This window comes from Xiphias gladius, chromosome 22, assembly GCF_016859285.1.
Source record: "Xiphias gladius isolate SHS-SW01 ecotype Sanya breed wild chromosome 22, ASM1685928v1, whole genome shotgun sequence".
Lineage (NCBI taxonomy): Eukaryota > Metazoa > Chordata > Actinopteri > Istiophoriformes > Xiphiidae > Xiphias > Xiphias gladius.
Window position 1 is genome coordinate 5805706 of NC_053421.1, and position 24982 is coordinate 5830687.

The 24982-nt window shown below is 42.6% G+C and overlaps 3 protein-coding genes across 4 annotated transcripts; 1 reads left to right on the forward strand and 2 right to left on the reverse strand.

The window, feature by feature from the left end:
* Positions 1-541: 541 nt before the first annotated feature.
* pop1 (POP1 homolog, ribonuclease P/MRP subunit) lies at positions 542-11168 on the reverse strand. 2 transcript variants are annotated; one of them, XM_040117063.1, is made up of 16 exons: positions 11111-11168; positions 10423-10552; positions 9431-9571; positions 8899-9074; positions 8508-8765; positions 8300-8387; positions 7889-8067; positions 7405-7679; positions 7179-7272; positions 6969-7077; positions 6752-6871; positions 4943-5064; positions 4591-4782; positions 3565-3719; positions 2636-2872; positions 542-1938 (listed from the first exon to the last, which is right to left on the reverse strand). In XM_040117063.1, exons 2-16 carry the CDS (start codon positions 10547-10549, stop codon positions 1239-1241), a joined length of 2973 nt encoding a protein of 990 aa, XP_039972997.1. In that variant the 5' UTR covers positions 10550-10552; positions 11111-11168; the 3' UTR covers positions 542-1238. The 2 variants fall into 2 exon arrangements, with proteins under 2 accessions (XP_039972997.1, XP_039972996.1); XM_040117062.1 differs by lacking the exon at positions 11111-11168 and adding an exon at positions 10787-10915.
* Positions 11169-11176: 8 nt separating this feature from the next.
* Positions 11177-14912, forward strand: LOC120783814 (2-iminobutanoate/2-iminopropanoate deaminase-like). Its single transcript, XM_040117065.1, has 6 exons — positions 11177-11292; positions 12012-12117; positions 12447-12501; positions 12623-12691; positions 14646-14701; positions 14799-14912. The coding sequence occupies exons 1-6, from the start codon at positions 11228-11230 to the stop codon at positions 14853-14855; spliced, it is 408 nt and encodes a 135-aa protein (XP_039972999.1). The 5' UTR covers positions 11177-11227; the 3' UTR covers positions 14856-14912.
* A 1432-nt stretch (positions 14913-16344) lies between these two features.
* LOC120783813 (skin secretory protein xP2-like) lies at positions 16345-24689 on the reverse strand. The gene is made up of 4 exons (XM_040117064.1): positions 24296-24689; positions 20098-21279; positions 17946-18011; positions 16345-17596 (listed from the first exon to the last, which is right to left on the reverse strand). The coding sequence occupies exons 1-3, from the start codon at positions 24381-24383 to the stop codon at positions 17950-17952; spliced, it is 1332 nt and encodes a 443-aa protein (XP_039972998.1). The 5' UTR covers positions 24384-24689; the 3' UTR covers positions 16345-17596; positions 17946-17949.
* Between the last annotated feature and the right edge of the window lie 293 nt (positions 24690-24982).

Here is a 24982-nt window from a genome sequence, read left to right on the forward strand (position 1 = left end):
GTGCACTACCGCCCTCCAGTGGTTGGGGAAGCTCAAAGATGACCAGACAACTTTGTACGTGGCGTGTTAATCCGAGGTGATGTGAATTCACTTCATTTGAAATGACAGAAAATGTACAGTGTTAGTTCTATAAACCTTCTTTCATGGCTCATCAGTTCAAGTTGCTCACATTTACGTGTCAGGTTTTAATTTGTAAGTGAAGTACTTGAGCACACGACTGGTCTTAAAAAACAAAAAAACACCCTCAAACCTCAGGGTACATACTCAGCCGAGCTGCTACCAAACTTTAGTGCTGCCAAGCAACAAAACTCTTATCTGCCACCTACACATTATGGGATGTGTGGAAAACCCATTGTTCATGCCAGTGTAACTATAAAAAGAATGAATGTTAAAGTGTCGGTTGTTTAAAGCTTTTACTTACAAGGGCCAGACTATAATGTGTATTTCAGTGCTGGAGGTTAAATTAGTAAGTGTGCTGTAGCCCTTTTGTGGTTTTACACAGGTGAAGGTGACAATAATTACACACAGTTGGCACATTCTGTCAAGTGCAGAATTTTATTAGCTTATGTTCAAACAAAACCTTTTCAGAGCTGTGGCATTTTCTTAACAGAAACTGACACATGAAATTGAAACCCATTAATCTAGTTTTTTTTTTAAAGCAATAGAATGACATCAACATAAATACTCTCAGAATCATTAAGTCTGGATATAAAAGGATGTACAATGAGCCATAAATGAAAACCTTTTGGAAACCCATTTGATAAAAGGCTGAACTAATATGTGTAACTGAAACCAAGGTTTTCATTCAGTTCCATTATTTAACTGATCCCTTTGTGTAGCATTTTTCTGATAAATGAACGGGTATGAAAACAAATATGCAAAAACAACCAACCTTATTCAACTGAAACGATGAGGGTGTCTCTTCCCAGAGTAAAATATACACAACTAAAAATTCTCTTTTCAACACTGACACCCGGCAGCTGGCATGGCAGTCATTCCACATGAATGCCGTTGAGTCTTCCGCCAACACTGTAGATTAGATGATGGCACAATACGAGAAAGCAATTATAAAAAGGCACAGGTATTCTATGAGATCACTTCGTCAACGATGCATCATGCAACTTAACTGCATGTGACCTTGGGCCTCGGCAGGACAAAAGTCGTGTTTATCTTTCTCCGCTAATGCAAAGTTCAATGTTTTTTGGAAATCAAGTTTTGCATAGGATTAACTGTTTCAATCAGACCTCGATGTTGATTTTAGCAAAGCGGTAATGCAGGGAGGTGGGGTTTCGCAACAGCAACACTCCTCTGTGTTCCTTCGGCTGGTTGAGGAGGGTGTTGGCGAGACCAGCAACGCTGACAAACCCCAGAGCCTCCCCACAGCCTGCAGACAGGGAGAAGTCACCCTGCGTAACCCAGCCTAGTGTCACCCGGGAGCAGTGAGAGGTGATGCTCGGCAGAGGATCCGGCCACAGCCCGAAGATGAGATCCGCGGAAGACTCAGAGGATAATTTGGGGTCTTCAGCAGAGGCAGTGAGATTTGGTTCAGAGGCAGAGGGAAGGTCTGACCCCTTACTATCAGTCTTATCAGAGGACAAAGACGATGTAGCTGCTTTCTTTGAGCCCTTCCTTCTGCGTTTAAGTCTGCTTTTAAAGTGGTTTCTGTGTGGTGGCTCCTGGGGGCCGATGCTGTCGGACTTGGTGCTCAGCAGCCTAAGGTCCTCTGCGATTGGCACGCACACCATGGCATGGAGCTCTGGTTTGCCCTTCGACAGCAGCGACAGACGCACCCACACCAGACTCGTCTCATGCGCTCTGAGAAACAAGGTCACAGCCGAGGAGTCGAGAGGTGGCACCTCCCTAATACGGCACGGCCTCTGGCCTTTAGATGTTGTGGGTCTGCACCAACCAGAGAGCAGCCTCAGAGCCTCTCTGTTCCTAGGAAGCAAAGAAACAACCAATACCCATTTATAACATGTGATTAATTGATATTCAAAGGAAATGTTGCATTATCACTGGCACCATTAGGTGCCCTGAGAGAAATAAAATATTTCTAAATTTCTGATGCTGAAAACAAACAAGCAGCTGATGACAGTGAAAATCAATCCAATCTTTTTCCCATAAAGTCAGCCATTACTCAAAGCTTGTGTTATGGTTTTATGAGAACAGATGCAACTCTTCCCGTCTACTAATCTCTGTGATATATTGCAGCAATTTAAGGCTGGATGTACTTTGGGGATTCTCATCAGGGACATTATGATGAAAGAGAGGTAGAATGGAGAAGCGGCATGCATCAAGCTTGACAAAAGCTGCACTGGGGTCTCTTAATAAGAAAGAAGAAACATCTAAATGGTGATTGGAGTCCAAGGCCGCAAATACAGTGCACAGTTCTGCTCAAGAGACCTTTAAAAGTCAACTGTATTAATATTGTTGGATTTGTGATTCAGATGCGCACTTAAATGTCTGAAGGGACCTCAGTATAAACCCGCAGTGGATGTTCATTTTGAGTCAATACTAATGAGTTTATTTTCACAGTAAGTAAAAAAAGGAGTAGGGAAAAAAAAAAAAAAACCCCACACATCTTTAGTATTTAATCACAAACAAGATTATAAAAGAAGTAAACCAAAACCTTTACCTCAGTACAGTGAAGCGGCTCTGAGGCTTTGTTACGGTGATATCTGGATGTGATGACATCGCCTCCTCCATAACCGTGTCAGCGCCTGTTGTGGTTCGGGTCTGACTGTCTCTTTTCCTCTCCTCTCTTCCTTCCATGGTGATAAGCTCCCATTCCTCAGCCAGCTGTTGCCACGGGCAACGGAACGGAGCCAGACAGCCATGTTTAATATAATTGGTCCTTTTGGCGGGCGGACGCCTACAGAAGAGGTCGGAAAGTCAATCCCTTGTCAAACTTTTGGGGCAACCCTGCCAATTTATGTCACAAATCATGACCGCTGAGCAGTGGCTAGTAGGGGATAAGCAGTGTGCAGCCTTTTTAACCACCTCATCTGTATGGTGGGAAAGATCTACATCATAGAAATTAACTGGGGAAACAGCTCTGGAGTGCTTCCCTCTATCAAAACCTCTGATTCATTGACAATCTCAGCAGGTACTTAAGTGTACAGGCTCATTAACACTATCTATTCCTTGCAGATGGATTGTACAGCCATAGGTAACGGACCATGACAAAGCATCACTCCAACAGAGCCTCGTCACCTTACTCTATGTTTATTTACCTGAAAACATGTTCCCTTACAGTTTAAAGGCTAATTTTAAGTTTGCTAATGGTTAATTACAATATATTGTAAAATAAAAACATGTCCATCAGTGAAATGGACTTTTATATTCCGGGCAAGTTCTTAAGATGCTGTTTTCTATCAGCAGGCTGACATACTACTTATAAGCCAGAATAATATTACAAGATACATAAAAGGTTTGGCAGTACAAGATGTCCACAATGAATACAGCTCTTAACATGTTTCTGATGATAATCATCATCATCATCATCATCATCCCACACAACATTACTATTTTGGTTCCTTTTCTCAGCTTCAGTCTTTAGCTGACCTTTTGAACTTGTCCAGGAGCTCGACCTCCTGCTCCTCCTGAAAACGAATGCCTGCGGGACAGTCTGGGTAATCATGGGGGAAGTGGGGGGTTCCTTTATTCTGAGAGTGTTTCAGACTCATATTCAGCCCACCGATGCGAACTCCTCTGTACACCTGGCAGAGGGACAAATAAGCAAGCATCGGATTTTAGGAAACTTGACAAATAAAGCAGGGCTTTTTTATTTGGCAAATTTCTCAACCTCAGGCCTTCCAGTCTGCCTTTATATGTCAAGGTACAGTTAACATTTTCACTGTGCTCGCCCAAACAAAATGGAACTGCTCCAAAACATGGACAAAGGTTCCAAGTAATGAAAACATCTTTCACAGGGCTTTCCATACTGAAATCTACTGCATTATACACTGTATACATGCAAAGTTCTACGAACTGAAAGACCTGGAAACATACACATTTTTCAGTTTTAATAAAATCCACGTTACCCATATTTTCATTTGACTCGTCTCAACATTTGGACTACATTTGCTGGACAATGTTTCAAACAAAAGAATGCTGATAGTACGCATAACCAAGATGCAGGACAAACAAAGAAAAAGGAAATCTCATCTGCACGCTGGAATTTACAAGCTTCCCCCAAATAATTATTGGTACCACTTTTTGTTGACGTTGCATCATTACATTTTTTGATAACTTGCAAATTTCAGTGCGAAGACAAGCATCACCTTTTCCAATGTTTGCCTTATAACCCTGCCAAATATTATACACCGAATATATCTTAATGTGTACAACAGCTAGTATTAGAATACGTGAAAAGGTCCTGTTTCAATACTACATAAGGCCGTAAGATAGGCTGTAGCTCACGAGAATGGATATTTTGACAGTGTTTTACCAAGTTAAACCAAACTTACTACTACTACTGTAGGGTGGAAAAAAAAAAAAAAATTGTTCCAAAAATGCAATGTCCTGGCAGAAACGAAGAGATAATAAAGTAAAATTCAATCAAATAAAAGCACTTTCCATGCTACCTACCAGTGGGACCCAGAAAGCCATGCCCCAGCCTTTAGGAAGCAACACGTCCCATCCAGCACCCCAGGAGCTCATCTCATGTCCCACCTGCTTGCCGGGCTGGTGAATCAGCAGGATGGGGACTCGGCCCTGAAGGGGAGTGGGGCTCAGCCTGGAGCCCGGCACCAGCACCTGACTCCTCATACGGTTCAACTCCTGTGGCAAAAAACAGAAATTGCTAGAGGTTAGACTAACATCTAAGCTTATCTGTGCTTTCAGAAATAGAGCTGTAGGCATTTAAAAAAAAAAAAAAGACAATAACCATTAGTGGAAATGACTGTATGAAATTTCTGGTAGAAAGAAAATGATAAGCTACCTGCTCTGAAATCTTGTTATCAGTGACGTTGTCCCGCACGGACTGCTCCCACAGGAAACTCTGACAGCAGTGTGCTGGTACTCCTTGCAGCATCAGCTCCCTCCTCTTCTCCTCGTCCGCCCCTGGAAGAACCACACGGCACAGACACATGGCACGCTCCTGTATGACCAGCTTCACTCACTAGCATCAGTGACATACGCAGCTCTCTACGTCTGATTTATAACCCAAAATCTGGTGACCTGATCACTGATTAATAGAGTTCATTCAGCTGTGCAAACAGGAACGTTATGAAACAGTCGCCTATTTTCATATTATTTTTATATGATGCAACTTCACTTATGCGGGTTTGGTGATTCTTAGCCTGAAAGGATAGTTTTGCTCAGCAAAATTGCATACTGTAAATGCCGAATGGAACGCAGCAAAAAATCTGCCACTTTTACTGGTTTCACAATGGTAATATGTAGCCTTTGGTGTTCAACCATCAAGTTATGCTTCAGTGCATCAATATAAAGAATCTATATGACTTCAAGACTTTCAAATCCTACTGAAGATTTGTTATTACATTACAGAGCATCAGGACAATTTATGTAGTAAGTGATTCTAATCATTTTTTAGATTCGATACTGCAGCTCTTGGAAAAGACCTGTTAAAAGGCTTTACTCAAAAACAGACAACAGATCAAAATCAACAGATAGCCCAATAACCTCCAAGATCTCCAAGGCCTGGATCTCCATTCAAGTGAAGAATAAACACAGAGTATGATTTACGAGCACTACTGGCTTCTGAGTCTGCTCAGGCTGAGGGAAAGCATGAAGTTGTTGTTGTTGCCATAAGCAGATCTGTTGAAAAATATTCAGTCTCACTGCATCTCATGAAACTAGTGACACCTTCCGCTGTTCTTCTGATCAGCAGAAAAACTGATGATGAACAAGAGCTTTGGTCAGAGTTTAAAAAAAAGGATCTGATGATTACATGTCACTATGACATGACTTGAAGAATAATCTTGGTTATTTTAGGCCTGGGCTTTATTATCCTCACCATTATGGCTGCAGATGCAGATCAAGGTCCTTGCAATACTAACACAAAAAAAAAATTAGTATCTTATATTTGCTTATGGTTGCTTTTAAATTCATGTAAGATTTTGGATAAGGGTATTCCAGTTAGTAAAATACATAATAAATCAATACATGCCTTTCAAGGGGGAAGTGATTAAATCCTGTTCCTCCAACCCACACACTTACTACAATGTGAACACAGACAATCCTGCCTCTGGTATTATCACTGAAATGAAATTTTCCGTGCATTATGGGTTTGAGAGGATTTTTTTCTCCCTAAACTTATTGTAAACCAGAGATGTGCAAACTGCGAAAAGCTCTACAGTGATGGGATTGACAAAATTTTCTTTTATCTTCAGAGTATCTCCTCATAGCCAGTGAATCAGCTGTTGTCAGTCACTGAGGGTGTGTTTGGAGTACAGGGTCCTGCCAGGATTCGAACCTGGAACATCTGCATGGCCAGGCAGAGGCCCCCTGGAGCACAGAACCAGATGTGTACTCACTGAAACAACCCCAGGACCAGACCCAACAGACTGATTCGGTGCTCAACTATACATATGTCTTATTTAATAGAATATTAGGTCCATCTGCACACTGCATGACGTACAAGGCCGCATTAGGAAACAGAGTATAACAACAACTATTGAATGACTGAAATCTGGGGAAGTAATCTATGGTTTTCATGCCCCTATAATCATCTGTATTTGTAAACCAACTGCCCGCTCTTCTGCCGGTTTGGTAGGTCAGATTTTACCTTGTGTCTGCTTTACACAGGGCAAAGCTTTAACCTTCTTTGTAGGTAAAGTCAGCCTAGGGTCATCTACAGCCAGGCCTAGCACTGTGCCTGAGGGGAGCTCTCCAGTTGAATAGATATCTGGATGAAGGAAAACATTCATTGTTAGATAAACATTCATAACAGACGACAAACAGTAACAATATAAATTATTTCACACTGAAAAATATAAATAAACCTTTTAGTATGTCAAAGACATCCGATTGTTGTCGATGCAGATTCATCTTGCTCTCGTCTTTGCAGTGCTCAGGCCACCAGAGGGAGGATGGCTGGGATTTATTCATTTCCTTAAAAACAGAAGAAAGAAATACACGGTTATTCAGTGTGAAAGGCAAATAGACCTCAGAGGCTCTTTTCTTTTTCATGTTGATAACATTGTAATCCTTACATCACAGTCTGTAGCTGCTTCCAAAGTTTCAGCCAGAACAGAATGGGACTGTGGTCCAATCAGGCGATAGCGTACAATCTCCATTGTGAGATCACTGCAACAGATCCACAAGTGAAATACAAACACTGCAAATAAAACAATCACCACCATTTGCACTAAAAATGATCCATCCAAGCCATATGTTTACTCAGTTTGTATCGGAATCAAATCTGTATACTCTACTAACTTTATAACGATTCCAGTTGAACTGGACCTCCATGTGACCGGGGTGCTGGGAGATCTAGTTCCATCCCCCAGGATCTTCTTGGCAGGAGGTCCACTGGCATTCTTATAGTTCCACTTTCTCTTGGTCCCGGGGATCTGTATGGCATCAGGGGTCTTGTCAGGTTTAAGTTCTGGTTCTGGGGTGGGAGCAACCTCTGCAGGTGTTACCACAGGCACAACTGGAGAGACCACAGCCTCACAACACTGGCACACACCTTGTAATTCATGGAGAAGATCCTGGAAGGAGCATACAGTATCTGGAGTTAGTTTTTTCTGACCTTGTCTCTCTATTGACTCATATCTACTGAAATTCAAACTTTCACCACAAAATTAATTTACATTTTTTTTGTCACATCACTAAATGCTGTTTTTTTATTTTCAATAACACATAAGCTTTTGCATTAGTTAACAACAATCACCATTTAGAACTCTAAAACCCCTCATACCTGTTTACTAGTGGGATGAGCCCAGATCCATAGCTGTCTGCGGGTTGAGCCCTGTATACGGGGTCTCCAGAGAAAGGTTACAGGGCCCAGAGGCTGCGAGGGGTAATGTCCCGCTCTGTACACCACCACACTCCCCTGTCTCTGTCCTGATATACACAGTGCTGCAGCAAATGTAGGACCTGAAAAACACACACCAACATGCATATTTTTCCCACCACCAAAACTAAACTAGACTATGTCAGACTGTGTGATTCAGTAAAGGCTCAAACAAGCTAAAACAGTTTCTCTGAAAGTTAAAAATGCAACCCACTATCTGAACATCAAAAACCGAAGAGGAAGAATGCATGGGGGAAAAATATGCCAAATCTCCTGATATTTTTGAAGTGTTAGTAGGTAAAGGAATGTACTTACCAGTTTCCTTGCTGGTCAGTTGTGACAGAGAAGCCAGCAGCTTGTCTTCCTCTCCCTGTAGCTCTATGCAGCAGTAGTACGAAAGGTCCTGAGGGGTCAGAACCAGAGGGTTTAGGATGATTTTAGTGGCACTGAAATCCCCTTCAATACAATCCTAAATTTCTGAAGTAAACGAAGCAAGAAATGTATTCCCAATCTGTGTGGTCACCTGCAGCAAACAGTGGGTGCTCATGGCTCTGTAGCAGGGGCGGTAACATTTGTATGTGGGTCTGTCCCCGAGGCAGTAGCCCCACTTTTTAACCATGTGGAAGCGCTTGGCATGCCAAATGTGCGTTTCCAGCCATATGTTCTTCCTCTGACGGCGGTTGAACTCCAGCAGCAGGTTTCCATGCCGGCGGCGGGCCTTGCGGCTCTTGCTCTTTGCCTGTTCCTTCTTCTTTGAGCCAGCCTGGAGGCTCTTCTCCCGCTAGGAAGGGCCCAGAAATGTCACTGAACATGTCAGAGGTACTCAGAGAAGGAGAGTTTGTATATGAAACAAGAGACATAAAGTGTTAATTGAGACATTAAGATGCTAAACGTAAATGTGCCCTCAACTTTACCATTCTGTTGGCCACATCTCTCAGTCTGCGAGGGAGCCGCTTGGTGTTGTGGCTCATAGCCCGTCTCCTCATGTGTTTTGGCAGGGCCCCGAATACATGGCAGCTCCCCGTTGTCTTGGTGACGGCTTTCAACATGGCATTCACCTCTGCTGCCCTGGCCCTAGCGAAAGCACCAGCTGGGTAGGATCGTAGTTGGAGAGAGGGGTGAGGACACTGAATGTTATTTGTCATTCATCTGATGGTTACATTGCATTTGCAGTTCATAAGCGAATATCATAATTAGTTTCTTCCATGTTGCGACTTGAAGTAGAGGACAGAAAAAAAACAGCAAAACTGCATCGCATGAAAGCAGTGGATCCAAAACTAAACCATTATGCTCATCATTTTCTACGGCCTGCAGTATAATAAATGATAAAAGATAGCTATCAGGTCACTGGACAGTTGCACCAGGTAGTGATGTCATTATGCGATCTTCCTGCAAAAAACATCTCAGTATGCAGTCCAGCATGCAGAAGCAGGACAATGTCTTTACCAGAGATGTACTTGGGCATCTCTTTGCTGTAGCCTCCGCCATCTTTCTGGTGTCCACGGACCCATCCTCTCCGGTGGTGAAGGCTCTTCGGCCTCTCTGTAGATGAATGGATGTCAGATGGACCATCACCAGCATCTCCACCTTTGGGAAGATCAGCAGCTTGTCAATTCAGGGCCATTGCGGGTAAAAATGAGAATGCGTCCAACACTGGATTACCAACCGGGCATAATAGACTACCGCCCTGGGGCTCCAAACCCTCAGGGGTTGTTATCTCTATGGCGATTACGTTGTGGTTGAACAAATAGAAATTTGTTTGCAAATAATGAATAATAAAAGTGGAAATGGTAGGGGTCTTCCGGTGGCTCCTGGACTGTATGTTTACATGATCTTGTGGCCTCGTCTTTAAGATAACCCTTTAATATTCCTCTTGACATCACGACAAAAGTTTTTGCACATTCCTCAACAAATATGTGCCCAATTATATTATTTCATGGGAACTGGCACAAACTAAACCTGGGGTTGGGTAGTTTTACAGCATGGTATTTTTTGCCCAGGGGCCCCATAGCGAGTTAATCCGGCCCTGAATGTGACACATAGCATTGTTATCCTTTACATACACTTTTGCTTGCCCTGCCTGCACAGGGAGGTCTGGATACGTTGAAGGACAGTAACCTTGGAATGGACATGGACTGAGTGTCCCGCATACAATACGTGGCGTTGCTGTTGATGACCTGTACTCTCAACCTCTAACAACCCTCTGCTGGATCTGATTAAATCCCCGAGACGTGCAGAGTCAGTGACGGACCGGATGCAGACCCAGATTTGCTGACCCCGTGAAACGCTGACCATGCTGCAGCTGCAGCAGCAGCAGCAGCAGCAGGAGGAGGAGGAGACGAGGCCGTAGAGAGAATGAGTAGCAGTGAGAAGGGCACAGACGGCATCACATGAGCAAAAGCACAGGCAATAACACATGAACAGAGAGGGCAGAGTACCGGTGACCGGGGTGTCTCCTCCGTTCTGTGTGCTGCCCTCCACGTTCAGGGGAGACGCCGGGTACTGCACACTGGCGGGCTGGTTTCTCATCTTCTTCTCCCGCATCTTCACTTTAGCGGTAGACATTTTCTACGGAAGACAAGGAGGCACGTTTGAGACGCCGGCTGACAAGACTTGTTGTCTGCTAAACGAGAAGCTGGCACTCCGGGCAGCTACTCGACGTGCCACCGCGTCTGCTGCCAGCGTCACCTAGCTAACCACGTTACATTACTAGGCGTAAAGCCGAGGTGTCTGGCTTAACAACAACACGAATGAAACATATCTTAACATTAAGCGCAGAATAGCTACATCGGACTCGTTCACCTTCACACTCCCCAGTATGACCGTGCGGCAGAGGCTCTGTTCCAAACGCAGGCGTCCTCTCTATATCTAACGGTTAGCTACCATGTGATTCTCCATCATGCTGGTGGACTCATGTTTGCTTCCGGGTATGTGGTGTTCATGGGATTTGTAGTGTATCGGCGCAACGAAAAAGTCATGATAATCTCAAAATACTTTCTTTTGAGGTTATGCCCTGTTTTCTTATGTTTTATTCAAGATGGGAGTATGGAATGTTTCTGTACACCTGCACAATTACTAAAGGGACAAATAAGAAAACATTTTTCGCGCGTCTAAAACGTCCCTTACGGTAAAGCAGCTCTGACGTTCCTATGGCATCCACGCGCTCCTCTCTCCTCGCGCAGCTCGCTGTCACACGGCTACAGCGCTTTTCTCATTCACTTGTCCTGACATATTCCCCGTAACATGGCTGCATTGATCAGGAGGATTATCGGCACAACGAAGGCTCCTGCTGCCATCGGCCCGTACAGGTGAGAGGAAGCTCTGTGAGGTGGGACCGCCCGCCCGAAAAGCACAAACGGTCCGGCCACACGGCTGACGCGGTAGCAGTCGAAGCAACATGTCAGAAGCAACGGCTGGTGTCTAAAATGTTGGGAGAGTCACGACCACTGACTATTTCCCTCGACGTGCTCACGCAGTTGCGTTTAATTGTTCACTGTTCTGCTCGGGACTCGTGGCTGGAGGTGGAGCAGTAGTCACTCAGTGAGCTGTGCCTTTAGGACCAAAGTGCAGGTTTTTGGATTCCACTTTACACTTTGTAAACTCTTGAAAAGATTAACTATTAAGAATACCAGCAAACTCATATCTTTGTGTCTACAGTTCCCCCCTTATCAAGTTATTATGGCAATGCATTGTAATGTTTGGTCAACTCTGTGTGAACACCGGTAGACGGCATTTTACATATTTATCGTTTACTACATGGACTCTGGGAGTTGATACCTAAGTAGAAAAAGCAAATACCCTTATTGTCACGTAGAATAGTTATAATACAAAGTTAAATACAAACCGGATTTCCGGCAGTTTTGGTCAATTCAGAAATGCGCCAACTTTTCAGAACTTTCGGCCTGTTCTCCACCTGTGGCAATGCAGAAGACTAGGACTGACGAGAGAGGACTGGAGAACTCTCTGTCTGAAACCAGCCTCTGGTCTGACGGAGACAGGTCTGTGCTCCTGTTTGTGTGTCTCCCAGCCAAGCAGTGGTGGTGGAGAGGACGATGTACATCTCAGGACAGCTGGGGATGGATCCTGCCAGTGGGCAGTTGGTGGAAGGTGGCGTCCAGGCTCAGACCAGACAGGTGACCCTTCACAAAACCAACCGGGAGCAGTGCAAAAGGGGAAACTGTCCAACGTATCATTAGATGTTTCTAATGTAGTAGTCTGCTGCAATGATGAGTATAATGTGGTTGCTTGTTACTTCCCTTTTGCATTTCCAATCCATTCAGATGGTGCCACAATAAGAATAAATGCAGTGTATAATTTGAATTTTTTATTGAAAGTAAATTCATTTGATCCTTGCTTCCTCTTTATAGCGTTTCCATTTTCTATCAGCTCGTCTCATAAATTAGCAGATGAAAGTAAAGGACTTAAGAACAGGGCACCTATATTAAAAACTTTTTTCCCCCAGGCTCTTGTAAATATGGGTGAAATCCTTAAAGCTGCTGGGTGCGGTTACGAGAATGGTGAGAGAAACTTTACTCTCTGCATAGTTTTGCATTTTGAACAGATGACCTAGAAGACCACTTGTGGGAAAAGTCTCATCTTTTTTTGCACACCTAATCATTTTGTCATTGTTTCCTGCAGTTGTCAAAACCACAGTGCTCTTAGCTGACATGAACGACTTCACTAATGTCAACGATGTTTACAAGCAGTGTAAGTACGATGGATGTACTTAATACAATGATTTCCTCTTTGGGGTTTTTCACTGCTGCCGTGTCGGTCACGATAGGCAAAGGTTCATCACTGGGTTTTGCCACTGGGTGTCAGCACAATGCAGATAACCTGCATTAACCAGGTTTTCCTAATTGTTGCGGATTAGGTGACTTTCATTTGGTTGGCTTTTATACACACAGACCCTTCCTGATCATTGCCTTTGTACATACTGGCCTTATTATTACTCAGAGTCTGAAGGATTACTCGTTTAATTCATTTTTCTAGTTGCTTATCTACGATTACATAAACCTTAATTTTCTCTATAGAAAAGAAATAAATCTATTTATGAGCACTATATTTTTCAGGATGCATCTTTCAGATAATTATCCTTGTGTTTTTTTTAAATCCAGATTGTATGCACAGAAGTAGGAAAGGGATGTTCAGAAAACGGCTAATTTTAAGAAATCCTTTAACTCCAATTACAAAAGCTACATGGGAACCCAGAAATATTATTCAACATGGAAAGAATATGATGTTGATCTAATGCACCGGATTCTTTTCAGTGCAGTTTTAAGTAGTTTTGTACTGTTTGGCCTTCAAAAAAGATCCAGGTGTAGTGGTAGTGTTTATGTACCGTGTGTTTTAGTACTACTCTGGCAAACTCATGTGTTGTTCAAGCTGTTAATCTCCTGGCCCTGCACTGGTGTCACAGCTGTCTACAGTTTTGAGTGGCTTCGAGAAGTGTTAAGTCATTTATAGCTGTTCAAACTGCATTTCCAGCTAGAAAATTAGCACAGGAAAATCTTAGTTACAACCCCCCCCATTTTTCTCTCTGTGCATCTTTTGGTTTTTAAAGACCGCAAACAACCATACAGGTGTTTTCACTTACTCCACTCGGGTTGAAGTTGGGGGGAGTTACATGAGACCGCCAAACTTCATGAACCAATAAGAATGGCAAAGCTATAAATTCTCCCACCCAAACAGGCTGAGCAAAACAAGTAGAGGGATCAGAGACACTCTTATCAAGACTGGTCTGCACATGTCTTCACAGTCCACTGAAAAGAGCTAATTTAACCAAAATAAGTGAACACACCTGTGTGGGTGTATCAAGGGTGTGCAGGACCTTTAAGAACTTTTTTTTTTTTTTGCTTTATTCCACTACATTTCCCAGAAATCTCTTGTCCATCGTGTGTCCAATAATAAGGTTATTTTATGTTTTTCTGTTGATGAAATTTGAGCTTCCAAATTCCAGTGACCTAACAATTGCATACGGTATTTATGTATTTATTGTATAGTATTATGGAGTAAGCGTGACAGTGTACTGTGTTTGCAGAGAAATCGGTGGATATTTCTGTTTTGTGCCAATAGGAAACTTCAGAGAAAAGAAGTCATTATGTTTTTGCTTGTTTGTTCACCGATGCGGGTTTCACCCACCCTGTTAGTGTTACCCAAAAAACACATAACGTCCAGTGTACAAGAGGATTTCTTTTTTAATCAAAACCCACCTCACCCAGTATATTTAGAACAACCCATGCAAAAGCCTTCATAAACTGGATATAGGTTTAGTAACAAAAGCTCCTATGACAGCAGACATGATGACATGTCTTTGCAGGAGAAGCACAGGTTGAACTCATGAGGCTGATGATTGTTTGTCCAGACTGACTGGGACAATGGAGCGGCACACCTGAATTAGTTACACCTGTGCTTTCCTTCCTGTGGCGGTCAAACTGTCTGCCGTGAAAAAACCTTTGTTTTATATCGGTCAGCAAGAGAAAGTGGCAAAGTAAACAATTCGTATTAACATGTTGCTGATTAGAACTTCAACCCAGTGGTGGACGACACTGACTTGGCCAGCTAGTGAAAGCCGAAGATCGGCCTCATGTTTCACTGAACGTCAACACGTTTAAATGTGTCTATTGTATCCTCATGCCATTTAATGCGCTGCTTTCTCCAGTCTTCAGCACTAACTACCCCGCCAGAGCTGCCTACCAGGTTGCTGCTCTTCCCCGAGTATGTATGTTTTGAAGACCCTCTGCTCTTTTCCATTGATTCTGTTGTGGATTTAACCAAACTGAAAGCTGTGTTCTCTCTCTGGTTCTCTTTGTAGGGTGGACTGGTTGAGATCGAAGCAGTTGCTGTTTTGGGCCCTCTGACCGATGTTTAATAACAAGAACATCTGTCAAAGAATAAAAACTGGAGAGCCAGTGATCACTGAAAAATATATGTGCCTTGTTTTGTAGACCAAGCAAGAACTGATAAAACATAATTCCTGAATAGTACTAATGATATTTATCATAGGTGGATCATCTTTTAAAGTGATTTATGTGTTGCAGCGCTGTCACAAATACCTCGCAGATTAACAGCAGTCAGGCTCAGAACACTTTCTCCTGTCTCATTAACATTGAATAAGCAAGTTTGGTGACAATACTGCATTTCTAATTCCTTCTGTTCACATTTGACCTCCAGTACCTGATCCAATAGTAACTAAGCTTGTTTAGTGTATTGCATTGCTCTACCAGCCTGTGTTTTCACGAGTCGTACCAATGATAGTGTATCCTCTTTCATTATGCCAGATGATGGATGATCAAATGTAACTCAATCTTAAATGTTTTTAATTTGGTTTAATGGTGACTAGCACCTTTCATCTGAGTGAAACCACTTGTTGATCATCACTGTAAACTTTTTTTTTTTTTTTTTTTTTCCATTTTCATCACTTGATGATTGGTCCTTATATCAGTTGTTATATATTGGATATTTGTTGAAGCCCCCAGGGTTGTAAAGGATGGAAAACCATTTATACATGAGGACAGTATGGGTTATGTCCCAGAACATGGTTTAAAATAGTTGACATATTTCCTTCTCTAACCATTGTTCTAATCCTGTTTAACATTCACTGTCAGCATAGGGAGTTCATCAAAGACATTATTTCATTCTCTTGGCTTAAAATTAAACTCAACTGAAAAATTATTCTCAAAGGAAGACTAACATAATGTCCGCATATAGTACAGTCTGTTAATAGGTGTGTTGCATCATGTCCAATATGGGTAAAAGAGAAGCTGAGGCAGCTTTTATGCAAAGTATTCATTCATTTTAAATGAGGTGTTCATGCCTGGGCACGTTTTGTGCACATAATATCATTACTGAATTGAACTGCAGGGACTACTTTCCCAGCTTCTGTGAGGGAGATGAGACTGTGCTCAGCAAAAAAAAAAAAAAATTTTAATCATAGTGTGGTGGATTGACCTGTAGTCGTTCAACTGAAATAGTTCTAAAATTAATCTTCATCAGTTATGTTAATATTTTACCTTAAGAAGTTATGGATCTAAAGGCCATCTGATGAAAAACAACCCTTTAAAAGGTCAGTGCTGTGCCTTTGAATAATGAAAGTGGCCAACTGTTACTTGAGGAAATAAGTAAAATTTGTTCGTTTAGCACGTTTCACAGACATAAGTCAAAGTGCTTCACAAGACCATTATATAACATTCAACAAGTTAAGTGTCTGTGTTTGTGATGTTTTAAGTCCGATGGTATTTTAAGTATAAAACATGTATTGGGGTATTGGAAACACATACAATAAAACACAGTCCCGTTTCAGCTAAAAAAAAAAAGCACATGCGTTAGTGAGTAAAACTTTATTCTGTACACTAAAAAGGTTAGCAGAATCACAGACAGAGCTCAGAGAATGAATATATTACAGAGAAAGAAAGATGAAAAAAGATATCAGACAAACAGATTTTTGTTCCCATAGAGTCCATCACATCTTAATCAGTTAAAATAATTTTCTAAGACCTTGACTCTTTTTAAACACAGCATGTAGAATTAATGAGAATTTAAATATCATGTCCACTAGGTTATCTCTTACTGTGCTATGCATGTATATAATGCACTCGGAAGCAAATCCTATGTGCATGTTACATCAGTGTTGCCAGGCCTCATGATGCCTTTAAAGGTAGCTGGAAAGAAGGAAGATATTTTTATGAACATTTGCCAGCTGCACAAAGTGGCTTCATGAAACAGCAAGATTACATATCGACACTTGGATCTGTGTCCTCAACCTGGTGATGATTCATTGTGTCCTTACTAATCTTTTGCACATGCGTCCAATCATCTCTATGCATTTTTATTTCCTTACGCAACACAGATTTTATTCATCATTTTTCAATGTAAACGGATAAAGTGATATGAAAAGATGACTTACAGTAGTGCTTATCAATATTACACTGTACACTCTGCTACTCAGCAATTAGTACTGTCATTCCTATTAATTAAATGAGCCTCATTAGAAAGGCAGCCATTAAATAATGTGTAAACACCAAACAAAATGTGGATTTATGGCAGAATATACATTTCAGAAAATGTAAAAATTCAATCTGTGAAAATGTGATCTTTTAAAATCACTTTCCTGTAGGTGGTCTTATACAGTTTGGTGTCACTCCAATCTCTTCGCATCATTTTATTCACAGTCGTGTTTGGCTTGTATTCCTCAGAAGCAGCTACTTTAAATAGTCAAGGATTTACTCTAAGCATCATTCTCTACACTTCAACACACTTCCACGCTAAACAATCTCTAAAGCAAGAGTTCACAGATTTCACAGAGTATTGCACCATCTTGTCTCATGTTACCTGTTCTAGGTGGTTTCATCGCACTTTGCATGAAAAGCCCCACCTGTGGCTCCAGGCACTTCAGGTCTCAGTAGGAAAACTCATCATAAAGGTTTATATTTACAAATTTAGGAGAAATCCTTTTCCTGAAAAAGGAGTTATTAAGGCACCTCACATATTAATGTATCTGGTGTAATTTGGTTTGGTGAGAGCTGATGAGTCAATACTGTAAATGTAGTGTTTGTTTTGTCGCTTCCCAGGACACATTGCATTTGTTTTCATATTTTGGTAGATTTCTTCCACCTGAAAGAGGATAAGAGAAGAGGAAGAACAGACAGTCTTGAAATATCTGACATACAGGTCTGTCATTCATTCATTCAAATATTACACCGAATTCAGTGTTTTTTGTCAGATTTAGCAAATATCAAATAATTCACATTCAACTTTCTATTTTTTTGTCTCAAAAAACACATCTATTCTATGCACCCAGTTGTAACAAACAAACTTGTTTATGGGTACTGTGCATTCTGCAGTGTAAAAAATTTCTACTGGGTTCCAGTGCATGTAATGGCTCCCCTCCAACGGTCAGTAAGTGAGACTGATCCTGTAGTATTTGCAGTGGATTTAGTGCGGTTTGCGGTTGTGCTCTTACCAACTCAGTCCTCCTTTTTGGTTTTCTTGCTCTCTGTATCCTGAGAGGCTTCTGTTGCACACACCACTGCATACACACACAAGGAGAAGAAATCAATACATGACATGTTCATTCAATACAAGCCACATTCTAGTCTTTCATGCTGAGGGCACTTTGAGCTTGTTTGACATATGACTTTACCATCATCAAAATGAGGACATACAATAACTGCTGTCATAACAGCCCACGGAGGAGAAGTGAAGCATTAACATTCCCTCTTAAGCACATCTGGTTCCGCTGAACTGGTTTACTAGTGACTGACCAGCCCCCTCGCACAAACACGCACACACTGCACTGTGTGATAATTGGTCTGGCCGGCACAAAGCATAGCCTCTAGAGAGATAGCCTCATAAAGTTATGCAAGGTCTTCCACACCAGACCGGTAGTCCGCACGTGCTGCCTGGAGGGGCGTCTCTGCCCTGAAAGTACAACGTGTTCTCTGACAGTCAAGAGTGGGGTGCCGCCTCAACTGCGAGCCATGAGTGCTGCCCCTTACACACGGCAACTGACCACTGGAGGTACATTTAGAGAGTTAATATGCTCAGTGTATATACTGAATAGCAGCTCATTTCTTTTAGCAGACCTTGCTTCCCCAACAAAGCCAATAGTCACTAATTCAGTACTGTGTATACTTTGGGTATTACTTATATTTTAACTGGAGAATATCTGGTCTCTGTAATGAAAAGGTGTAAAATTCCACATATTGTAGCCAAAACAGGTAAATTTATTGCTTTCATAGCTTATGTCTGTATCTGTAATGAATACCATTAGTTTCAATTCTTAGTAAACACTGTATACATACAATGTTATAAATGAAATAATAGTATAATGCAGGTGATATAACAGGGCAAAATCTTGCAGATTAATATCTTGGAGCAATCAACTGAATTTCTCTTTAAATGAGCCCTGAAATTTTTTTTACTTCCACATTTTGCCTGATGATCGGAATCTCGTCAGGCCTGTATAGGATCTACATTGTCGTATGTAATTAGAGGTTGGAGGGGATGACCATGCCGTACGCAGGTCACAATAGAGCATAATGAGTGAGTGTTGCGTGACTGGAGCTATTGTGCTCACAATATGTTCCTGCTATGATCGACACACTCAAGACGAGCTACCCAGAGTGTGTATGGCTGCTTTCTGTGCCTCACACTACGTTATGGGTTCAGCCTCACAGGCCCAACAATATCCAATTCATCCTGTCAACCAATCACAGGAGTACAAACAGGACCCTGTGTGGGGGATTGTTAGTGCAACAACAATTGAATGGTTTACTGAGAGTTTGCTGTTGCTAATCATGCATGCGTTGGATACCGGCATAGTTACCAATGGCAGCACCTTTGAGGGGGTGATGTTGTAAAATGCTGTCTTTCTTGCTTTGCCATACATGTGGCAAGAAGATGGATTGGCTGTTTGGAGATGTGAAGGACCATTATTTATTTACCTGGATGTGAACAAGATCTTCATATCTCTCTGTTGAACATCACTGACTCTGCCTTTGCTCACCTTTCTCCTTTTTCTCCCTTCCCACCTCTTTGTGCTTGTTTGCGCCTGCTCAGGGCCTAACACATGTTTGCATAGATTTCCCAAATATTTCAGCCACTGGCAATGCTGCACCATTCGATCTCCACCCAAAAACTGTCAGAATTTGTCATTCATGCTGTAACAAGCAGGATATCATGACACCTTAAAGTCAGAGTTAGCATGACAGGCTTGTCATGGAAACAACTCTGTATTTGCTCATGTAGATCACTGAGCGAAACAAAACTGGCATAAACTCCCTCAAGGCATACAGTACACTCTTTAATAATTGCAGTCACTGTCTTATTGTTGTCACCTTTCAATCATCAATTGTTTTACTCTGGAGGAAATGTGACCACACCATATTGCAGTTTGTAAACTGTCACATGTAGAATATTAAGAAAGTCTGCTTTAAGTGGCTAAATACAGTTCTAAATATAGATTCTGTTCTAGGAATCTTTGTACTTTTCTTTTTTGATTACTGAAAAATGGGGCCTAAGAGCTGTTTCTGTATTTGACAAGGCCAAGAGGCAATGTAAAATTTATGATTGGATAAGAAAGAGAGCAATCTTAGGGCGTTAGTGTTTCATACCTGTGGGTGAGGGTTCAGGGGCTGGTGCTGGGGTGGGCTCAACCACAGGAGCCTCTGCTGGGGCTGCATTGACCACCATGGACTCTGAGGTCACAGTTGCTGGTGATGTTTCTGGGGCTACTTCTGCGGGCGTCTCTGAAATGGCTGGTGTGGATGCTGAAGCCTCTGCCATCTGGATCGACTCAGCAGCAGCAGATTCAGCTTCTGGAGCCACAGGAGGGGTGGCCTCCGTGGGGCAGGGTGCTTCTGCTGGTGGGGCAGTCTCAGCAGAGGCTGCAGGAGGTTCTGTTGCCACTTCAGCAGCAGGCTGAGTCTCAGCGCTGACCTCAACTCTGACTGGAGATAATGGATGCATCTCTGGAATAGTTGCTGCAGCAATCTCGGTATCTATGACAGGCTCTGCAGCCTCTACAGGTGCTGAGGATTCGCTCGGTGCTGAAGCCTCATCTGGTACTATAGCTTCACCTGGTGCCGCAGCCTCAGCTGGTGCTGGTGCTGAAATTTCACCTGGTTCTGAGGATTCAGCTGGTGTTGCTGAAGCAGTCTCTGGTGCCACATTGTCAGTCGGAGCCTCTGCCTCCACAGGAGCAGCCACTTCTGCAGGCGCCTCAGCGGACACGGTTACTGCCTCTTCCACAACTACTAGGTCCTCTGCTGGCTCGGATACAACGGGTTCAACAGCAGGGGTGGCAACTTCAGGAGAGGCCTCAGCTGGCACAGCAGTAACCCCCTCAACGACAGCAGGGGCCTCTGCCTGCACTGCTACAACAGATTCAACGACGGGGGCCTCCTTTGCAGCCTCAGCAAGGGCTTCGACCTCAGGGGTGGCCTCAGCCACTACAGTTTCTACAGGGGCAACTTCCTCTACAAGGGGTAGTGCCTCCACCACCACTACAGCAGCTTCGGGTTCAGTAAAGACTTCTGCTGGAGCAGCAGCTGGAGCAGCAGCCGGAGCCTCTGGAGCTGGCTCTTCAGGGGCAACAGGTTCTGGCCGTGGTTCAGGAGCTGCCAGAAGGTCCTCTCCAGAGCCAAGATCCTCCTGGGCCTCCAGGGCCACTAACACCGCCTCTGTCTCATCATCGGTTCCTGGTTGAAGATCATCTGGTAAAGCAGTCTGCACGGGCAGCTGCATCTGGTCCTCGATGGTTTGAGCATCTTCTGCGATGATACCGTTTCGGACTGCTGTCAATACAGGGACAAGAAAAGCTTGATTAGGACTTACAACAACCATGTGACACTAATCAATCTTAGTGAGTCCTTTCAACTGGTAATGTCCTGCTAATCTTTAACACTGAAGACATGACAACACTGAGCAACAAAAAAGTCTTGAGGAAAGTTACTCATTTGAATTAGTTTGAAGTGAATCTGTCCTTGAGACCTGAATCTGTCCTATTGACCTGAATAGTTTCGTTGAAACACATTGATGTCAAAATAATAATGTCCTGAAAATCTGTTAAAACTATACATTAATACAATTAAGTATTGCATTAAAAATATTATAACCAATGCATTCTATGTGCACGTGGACAATAATTTATCAATGTGGATTACTTTAACTCACTATAACACATAAAAGCAGAACTTCAGCCTAACTCAACGTGGCATGCAGGAGACAGGAAATAAGAAATAAGGGGCACACAGAATCCGTGCTGAGGAAAACATCTTTTCATTTCCGTAGCTGAAAATATGATTTATTGAAGCCTGTCTTTGTCTAAAGCCCTGAGGACATGCAAGTCACTCTCAAAGGAAATAAAATACACATGACGATGGCTTTGCTGCTGTTGGAGAGATGACTATACCTTTATTCTTTTTATTCCCTGACCCAGGTTCTTAAATTTTTGTTCGCGTGAACATGCCTTGGGAAAAACTATAGTAGATGAGGAACAAGAGTGGGCTTGGATACTTTAACTCAAATGTGAGGAGCTTCAGTGCACATCTCAGTTACAAGAATTGTAACAACCTAACCGAAGCTTTTAATGTGTATTATCATTTTACAGATAACTGGGTGGACATTGTTCACAAATGAGACAAACCAGATGGGTTCAGTTGGCGGAACGGGTGGACAGTTTGAATGCTGCAGCTTCCTGATTTTATTTGTCTGTCAGAAGGGGTAAAAATAGCTGAGAGTGATGGGTGGAAGGGAATGTGACGGCCTGGCAACTCGAATGAAAATGAGCCAGTGGAAGAACACGCAACACAGAAAAGTATGTAGGTGGCGTGAAATATATTTTTTATGATACCACATTTGAGCCAAGAGTGTAGAAGTTTTAAAGTACAGGTGTTTAGGCAGTGTTTTGGGTTTTTTTGTTTTTTTTACAACCTTTAAATCCTTGTAAAGTTTCTTGATTTCCAACATGTTCTCCATCAGTCTCCTATTCTTTAACCAGAAATCCAACTCACAGAGCAGGTATCACACGGCGCAGAAAGCTTTTGTCTGAACACTAGGACAGAACTGGTGTTGAAAAGTGAAAAAACGTGTGTTTGGGTCGAGACAGAGCCAGCCTCTCCAAGCATGGATGACTTGTGTGTCAACATGATTTAGCAGCCAAAGATGACAGAGATCCCAGTCAAAACAGTGGGATGGCTGGCCAGAAGCACAAGGGGCCCAGACAGGGGATGGGACCAGTGGTGACTTGGATGGCATACAGTTGGTTTGTTAAACAGACTGTATACTGTATGATTTAAACCTCCACCCATTCAGCCAGTTTTAGAGAAGACTGCCTGCGCAAAGAGTACAATAACTGGTTTTCTTGTTGGGATGATGTCAGGGCCTGGAAAGCTTCTCCAGGTGACCATTGCTTGCTGGCTAGAGGGACAATGCCCTGACACAAACATCATACAGTGACATAGTGGAAGATGAAAATGCTGTACATGAATACAGAGGCACTATGCCAGTACATAACACTTGTTTAGGCTGCTTACTCAAAAACTAGAAGGTACATCTTTTCTCAAATTACTAACTTGAATGGAATCAAAGCAATTAACGTGCAAAAAGAAACATTTTCTAACATGGGCAGTGGCTGTCATGTCATGTGTACGGGAGGAAATGCAGTGAGAACATAATGTACATGCAGCTGTGCCTGGCATGACATAGCCATGTGCCAGTAGGATGTTGGACCAATGAATGGACAATCGTGGTCTGTGTCAGGCCTCTTGGTGGGCGCCTGCACAGGCTTGAATGCAGAGTACATACTCAAAGCAAAACAAACCAAAGCCATTACCCAGAGAGCATGACTGCATGTTGAGATGCAAACCTGTTTAGGTCAGACTTTGCTGTCCCAGGCAGAGGAATTTCAGAGAAGCCTGAAAACATCTGGGGCCTTCTCTTAAAGCCATCAATCTTCCAGCCTCTCCTCTTTTGCCTTTGTAATCCTGCAATTATTGTGTGAGAGCTTTAAATTCAGGGAGCGAACTTCAAGCATTCCTTGTCATGCAAACACTGAGGACAATCTAAGTGACACGCTTTTTGACTGACTTTTTTCGGCATGCAAATTTTGGAAACATGACCAGATGCACACTGTCTTTTAGATCACATCCACCTGATCTTGTAGAAGATAAACTCTTGTGCATGTGTGTGTGTGTGTGTGTGTGTGTGTGTGTGTGTGTGAAAAATATCTCAAGTCATAAATCAGACTGCTGCACAGTGGCAGGAAACAGGTTGGGTCGCAACTCTTGGCTCAGGCTGAAAATCGACAGTTAGACACTCCCAGCTAGCTTTTACATAGTATTACTCTAGGAGTTGCATGCGCCCTTAGCTAATTCTACAAATCTAGATTAATCTAAACCCCCCTAGTGCACTATCTGGAATAAGGCAGATGTCTCATTTCATCGGTAAATCATGCAGTGCAGTTTACAGTTTTTGTCAGAGGATGTCATGCAAAAAAAATGACTAACGAAAAGTAAATGCCATCCACTTCTGGTCACTGATGAGAAAATAGGTCAACATGAATAATTCTCTTCACTGCAGTGTGCTGTACAGCAGAGTAAATGGAAAAGCACACGGTGTACCAGGCCTACCAGCAGCAGCCACACGCCCCTCAGCAGGACCTGACTCAGAAAGTAACAGAGCGACTGCAGTACATATCTTGAGAAACGTATATATCATACTTGGTGCTCACCAGTTGAAAAACGCACAAACAGTCAAAGATAAAAGACAATTTTATAAATTTACACTTTAGAAAAGATGATCATTACTTACCTAATGTATCTCCATTGCTCTCCTCTGGCTTTGTACCTGGTCTTTTCTCTTGATCAACAGTCTGTGCACTGGACGAGGAGCACCCCATGTTTGACAAAAGGGCTGAGATGAACAAAAAAAAACTTGGAACCTATTAAGGAGCAAACAAAAGTCCCAGTGCTCTCTTTTAGCAAAGACAGAGACTGCCTACCAGTGAAAACATGGACAGCTAAACTCTCTTTAGTTCCTAAGAGTAGCTGGGCACCATTATCTCTCTGACTGTGTGCTCATGCATGGCCTGCTGCCCTCTTGCCCCAGACAAGGCTCTGTTGTGAACATACAGCTAAGCAGTGCAGGCGCTAAAGCTGAATGTTCCTTGACTGCCTTCTGCTCACAGTCACTCTATACATACTGGAGGAGGAGGCAAACGTGTGCATGAAGTGTGTGTCCTCCCCTTTATAGGAGTATCCCCTCTGGAGGAGATCTACCACCTTGTGGCAGTGTTTAGAGTAGCACATGTACAATGTATTTCTTTCTCCACAGCTTGAACGGCTTTGATTAAATTCTGTCCTTGCTGTAACAGTAAGTACTAAAGATGACTTGGAAAATTGTTTAAAAGTCCCCCTGTAGAGATCATCACAAAACCTAATAAAAACATGATGTGAAGTGTTTATTTGTCAGTTTCCTGTTCAAAAAGTTATTTACTTG

What these genes read in the sequence shown, in the direction of transcription:
- pop1 (XM_040117063.1), bottom strand. Translation starts at nt 10,549, where the DNA reads ATGTCTACCGCTAAAGTGAAGATGCGGGAGAAGAAGATGAGAAACCAG. An exon ending in GAGATGTGGCCAACAGAATG is followed by an intron (nt 8,766 to 8,898) that starts GTAAAGTTGAGG and finishes GGCCCTTCCTAG; the next exon opens with CGGGAGAAGAGCCTCCAGGC. An exon ending in GCACCCACTGTTTGCTGCAG is followed by an intron (nt 8,388 to 8,507) that starts GTGACCACACAG and finishes CTGACCCCTCAG; the next exon opens with GACCTTTCGTACTACTGCTG.
- LOC120783814 (XM_040117065.1), top strand. Translation starts at nt 11,228, where the DNA reads ATGGCTGCATTGATCAGGAGGATTATCGGCACAACGAAGGCTCCTGCT. An exon ending in TCCAGGCTCAGACCAGACAG is followed by an intron (nt 12,118 to 12,446) that starts GTGACCCTTCAC and finishes TTTTTCCCCCAG; the next exon opens with GCTCTTGTAAATATGGGTGA. An exon ending in TGGGTGCGGTTACGAGAATG is followed by an intron (nt 12,502 to 12,622) that starts GTGAGAGAAACT and finishes TGTTTCCTGCAG; the next exon opens with TTGTCAAAACCACAGTGCTC.
- LOC120783813 (XM_040117064.1), bottom strand. Translation starts at nt 24,383, where the DNA reads ATGGGGTGCTCCTCGTCCAGTGCACAGACTGTTGATCAAGAGAAAAGA. An exon ending in GAGCAATGGAGATACATTAG is followed by an intron (nt 21,280 to 24,295) that starts GTAAGTAATGAT and finishes CTGTATTGACAG; the next exon opens with CAGTCCGAAACGGTATCATC. An exon ending in CCCTGAACCCTCACCCACAG is followed by an intron (nt 18,012 to 20,097) that starts GTATGAAACACT and finishes GTGTGTATGCAG; the next exon opens with TGGTGTGTGCAACAGAAGCC.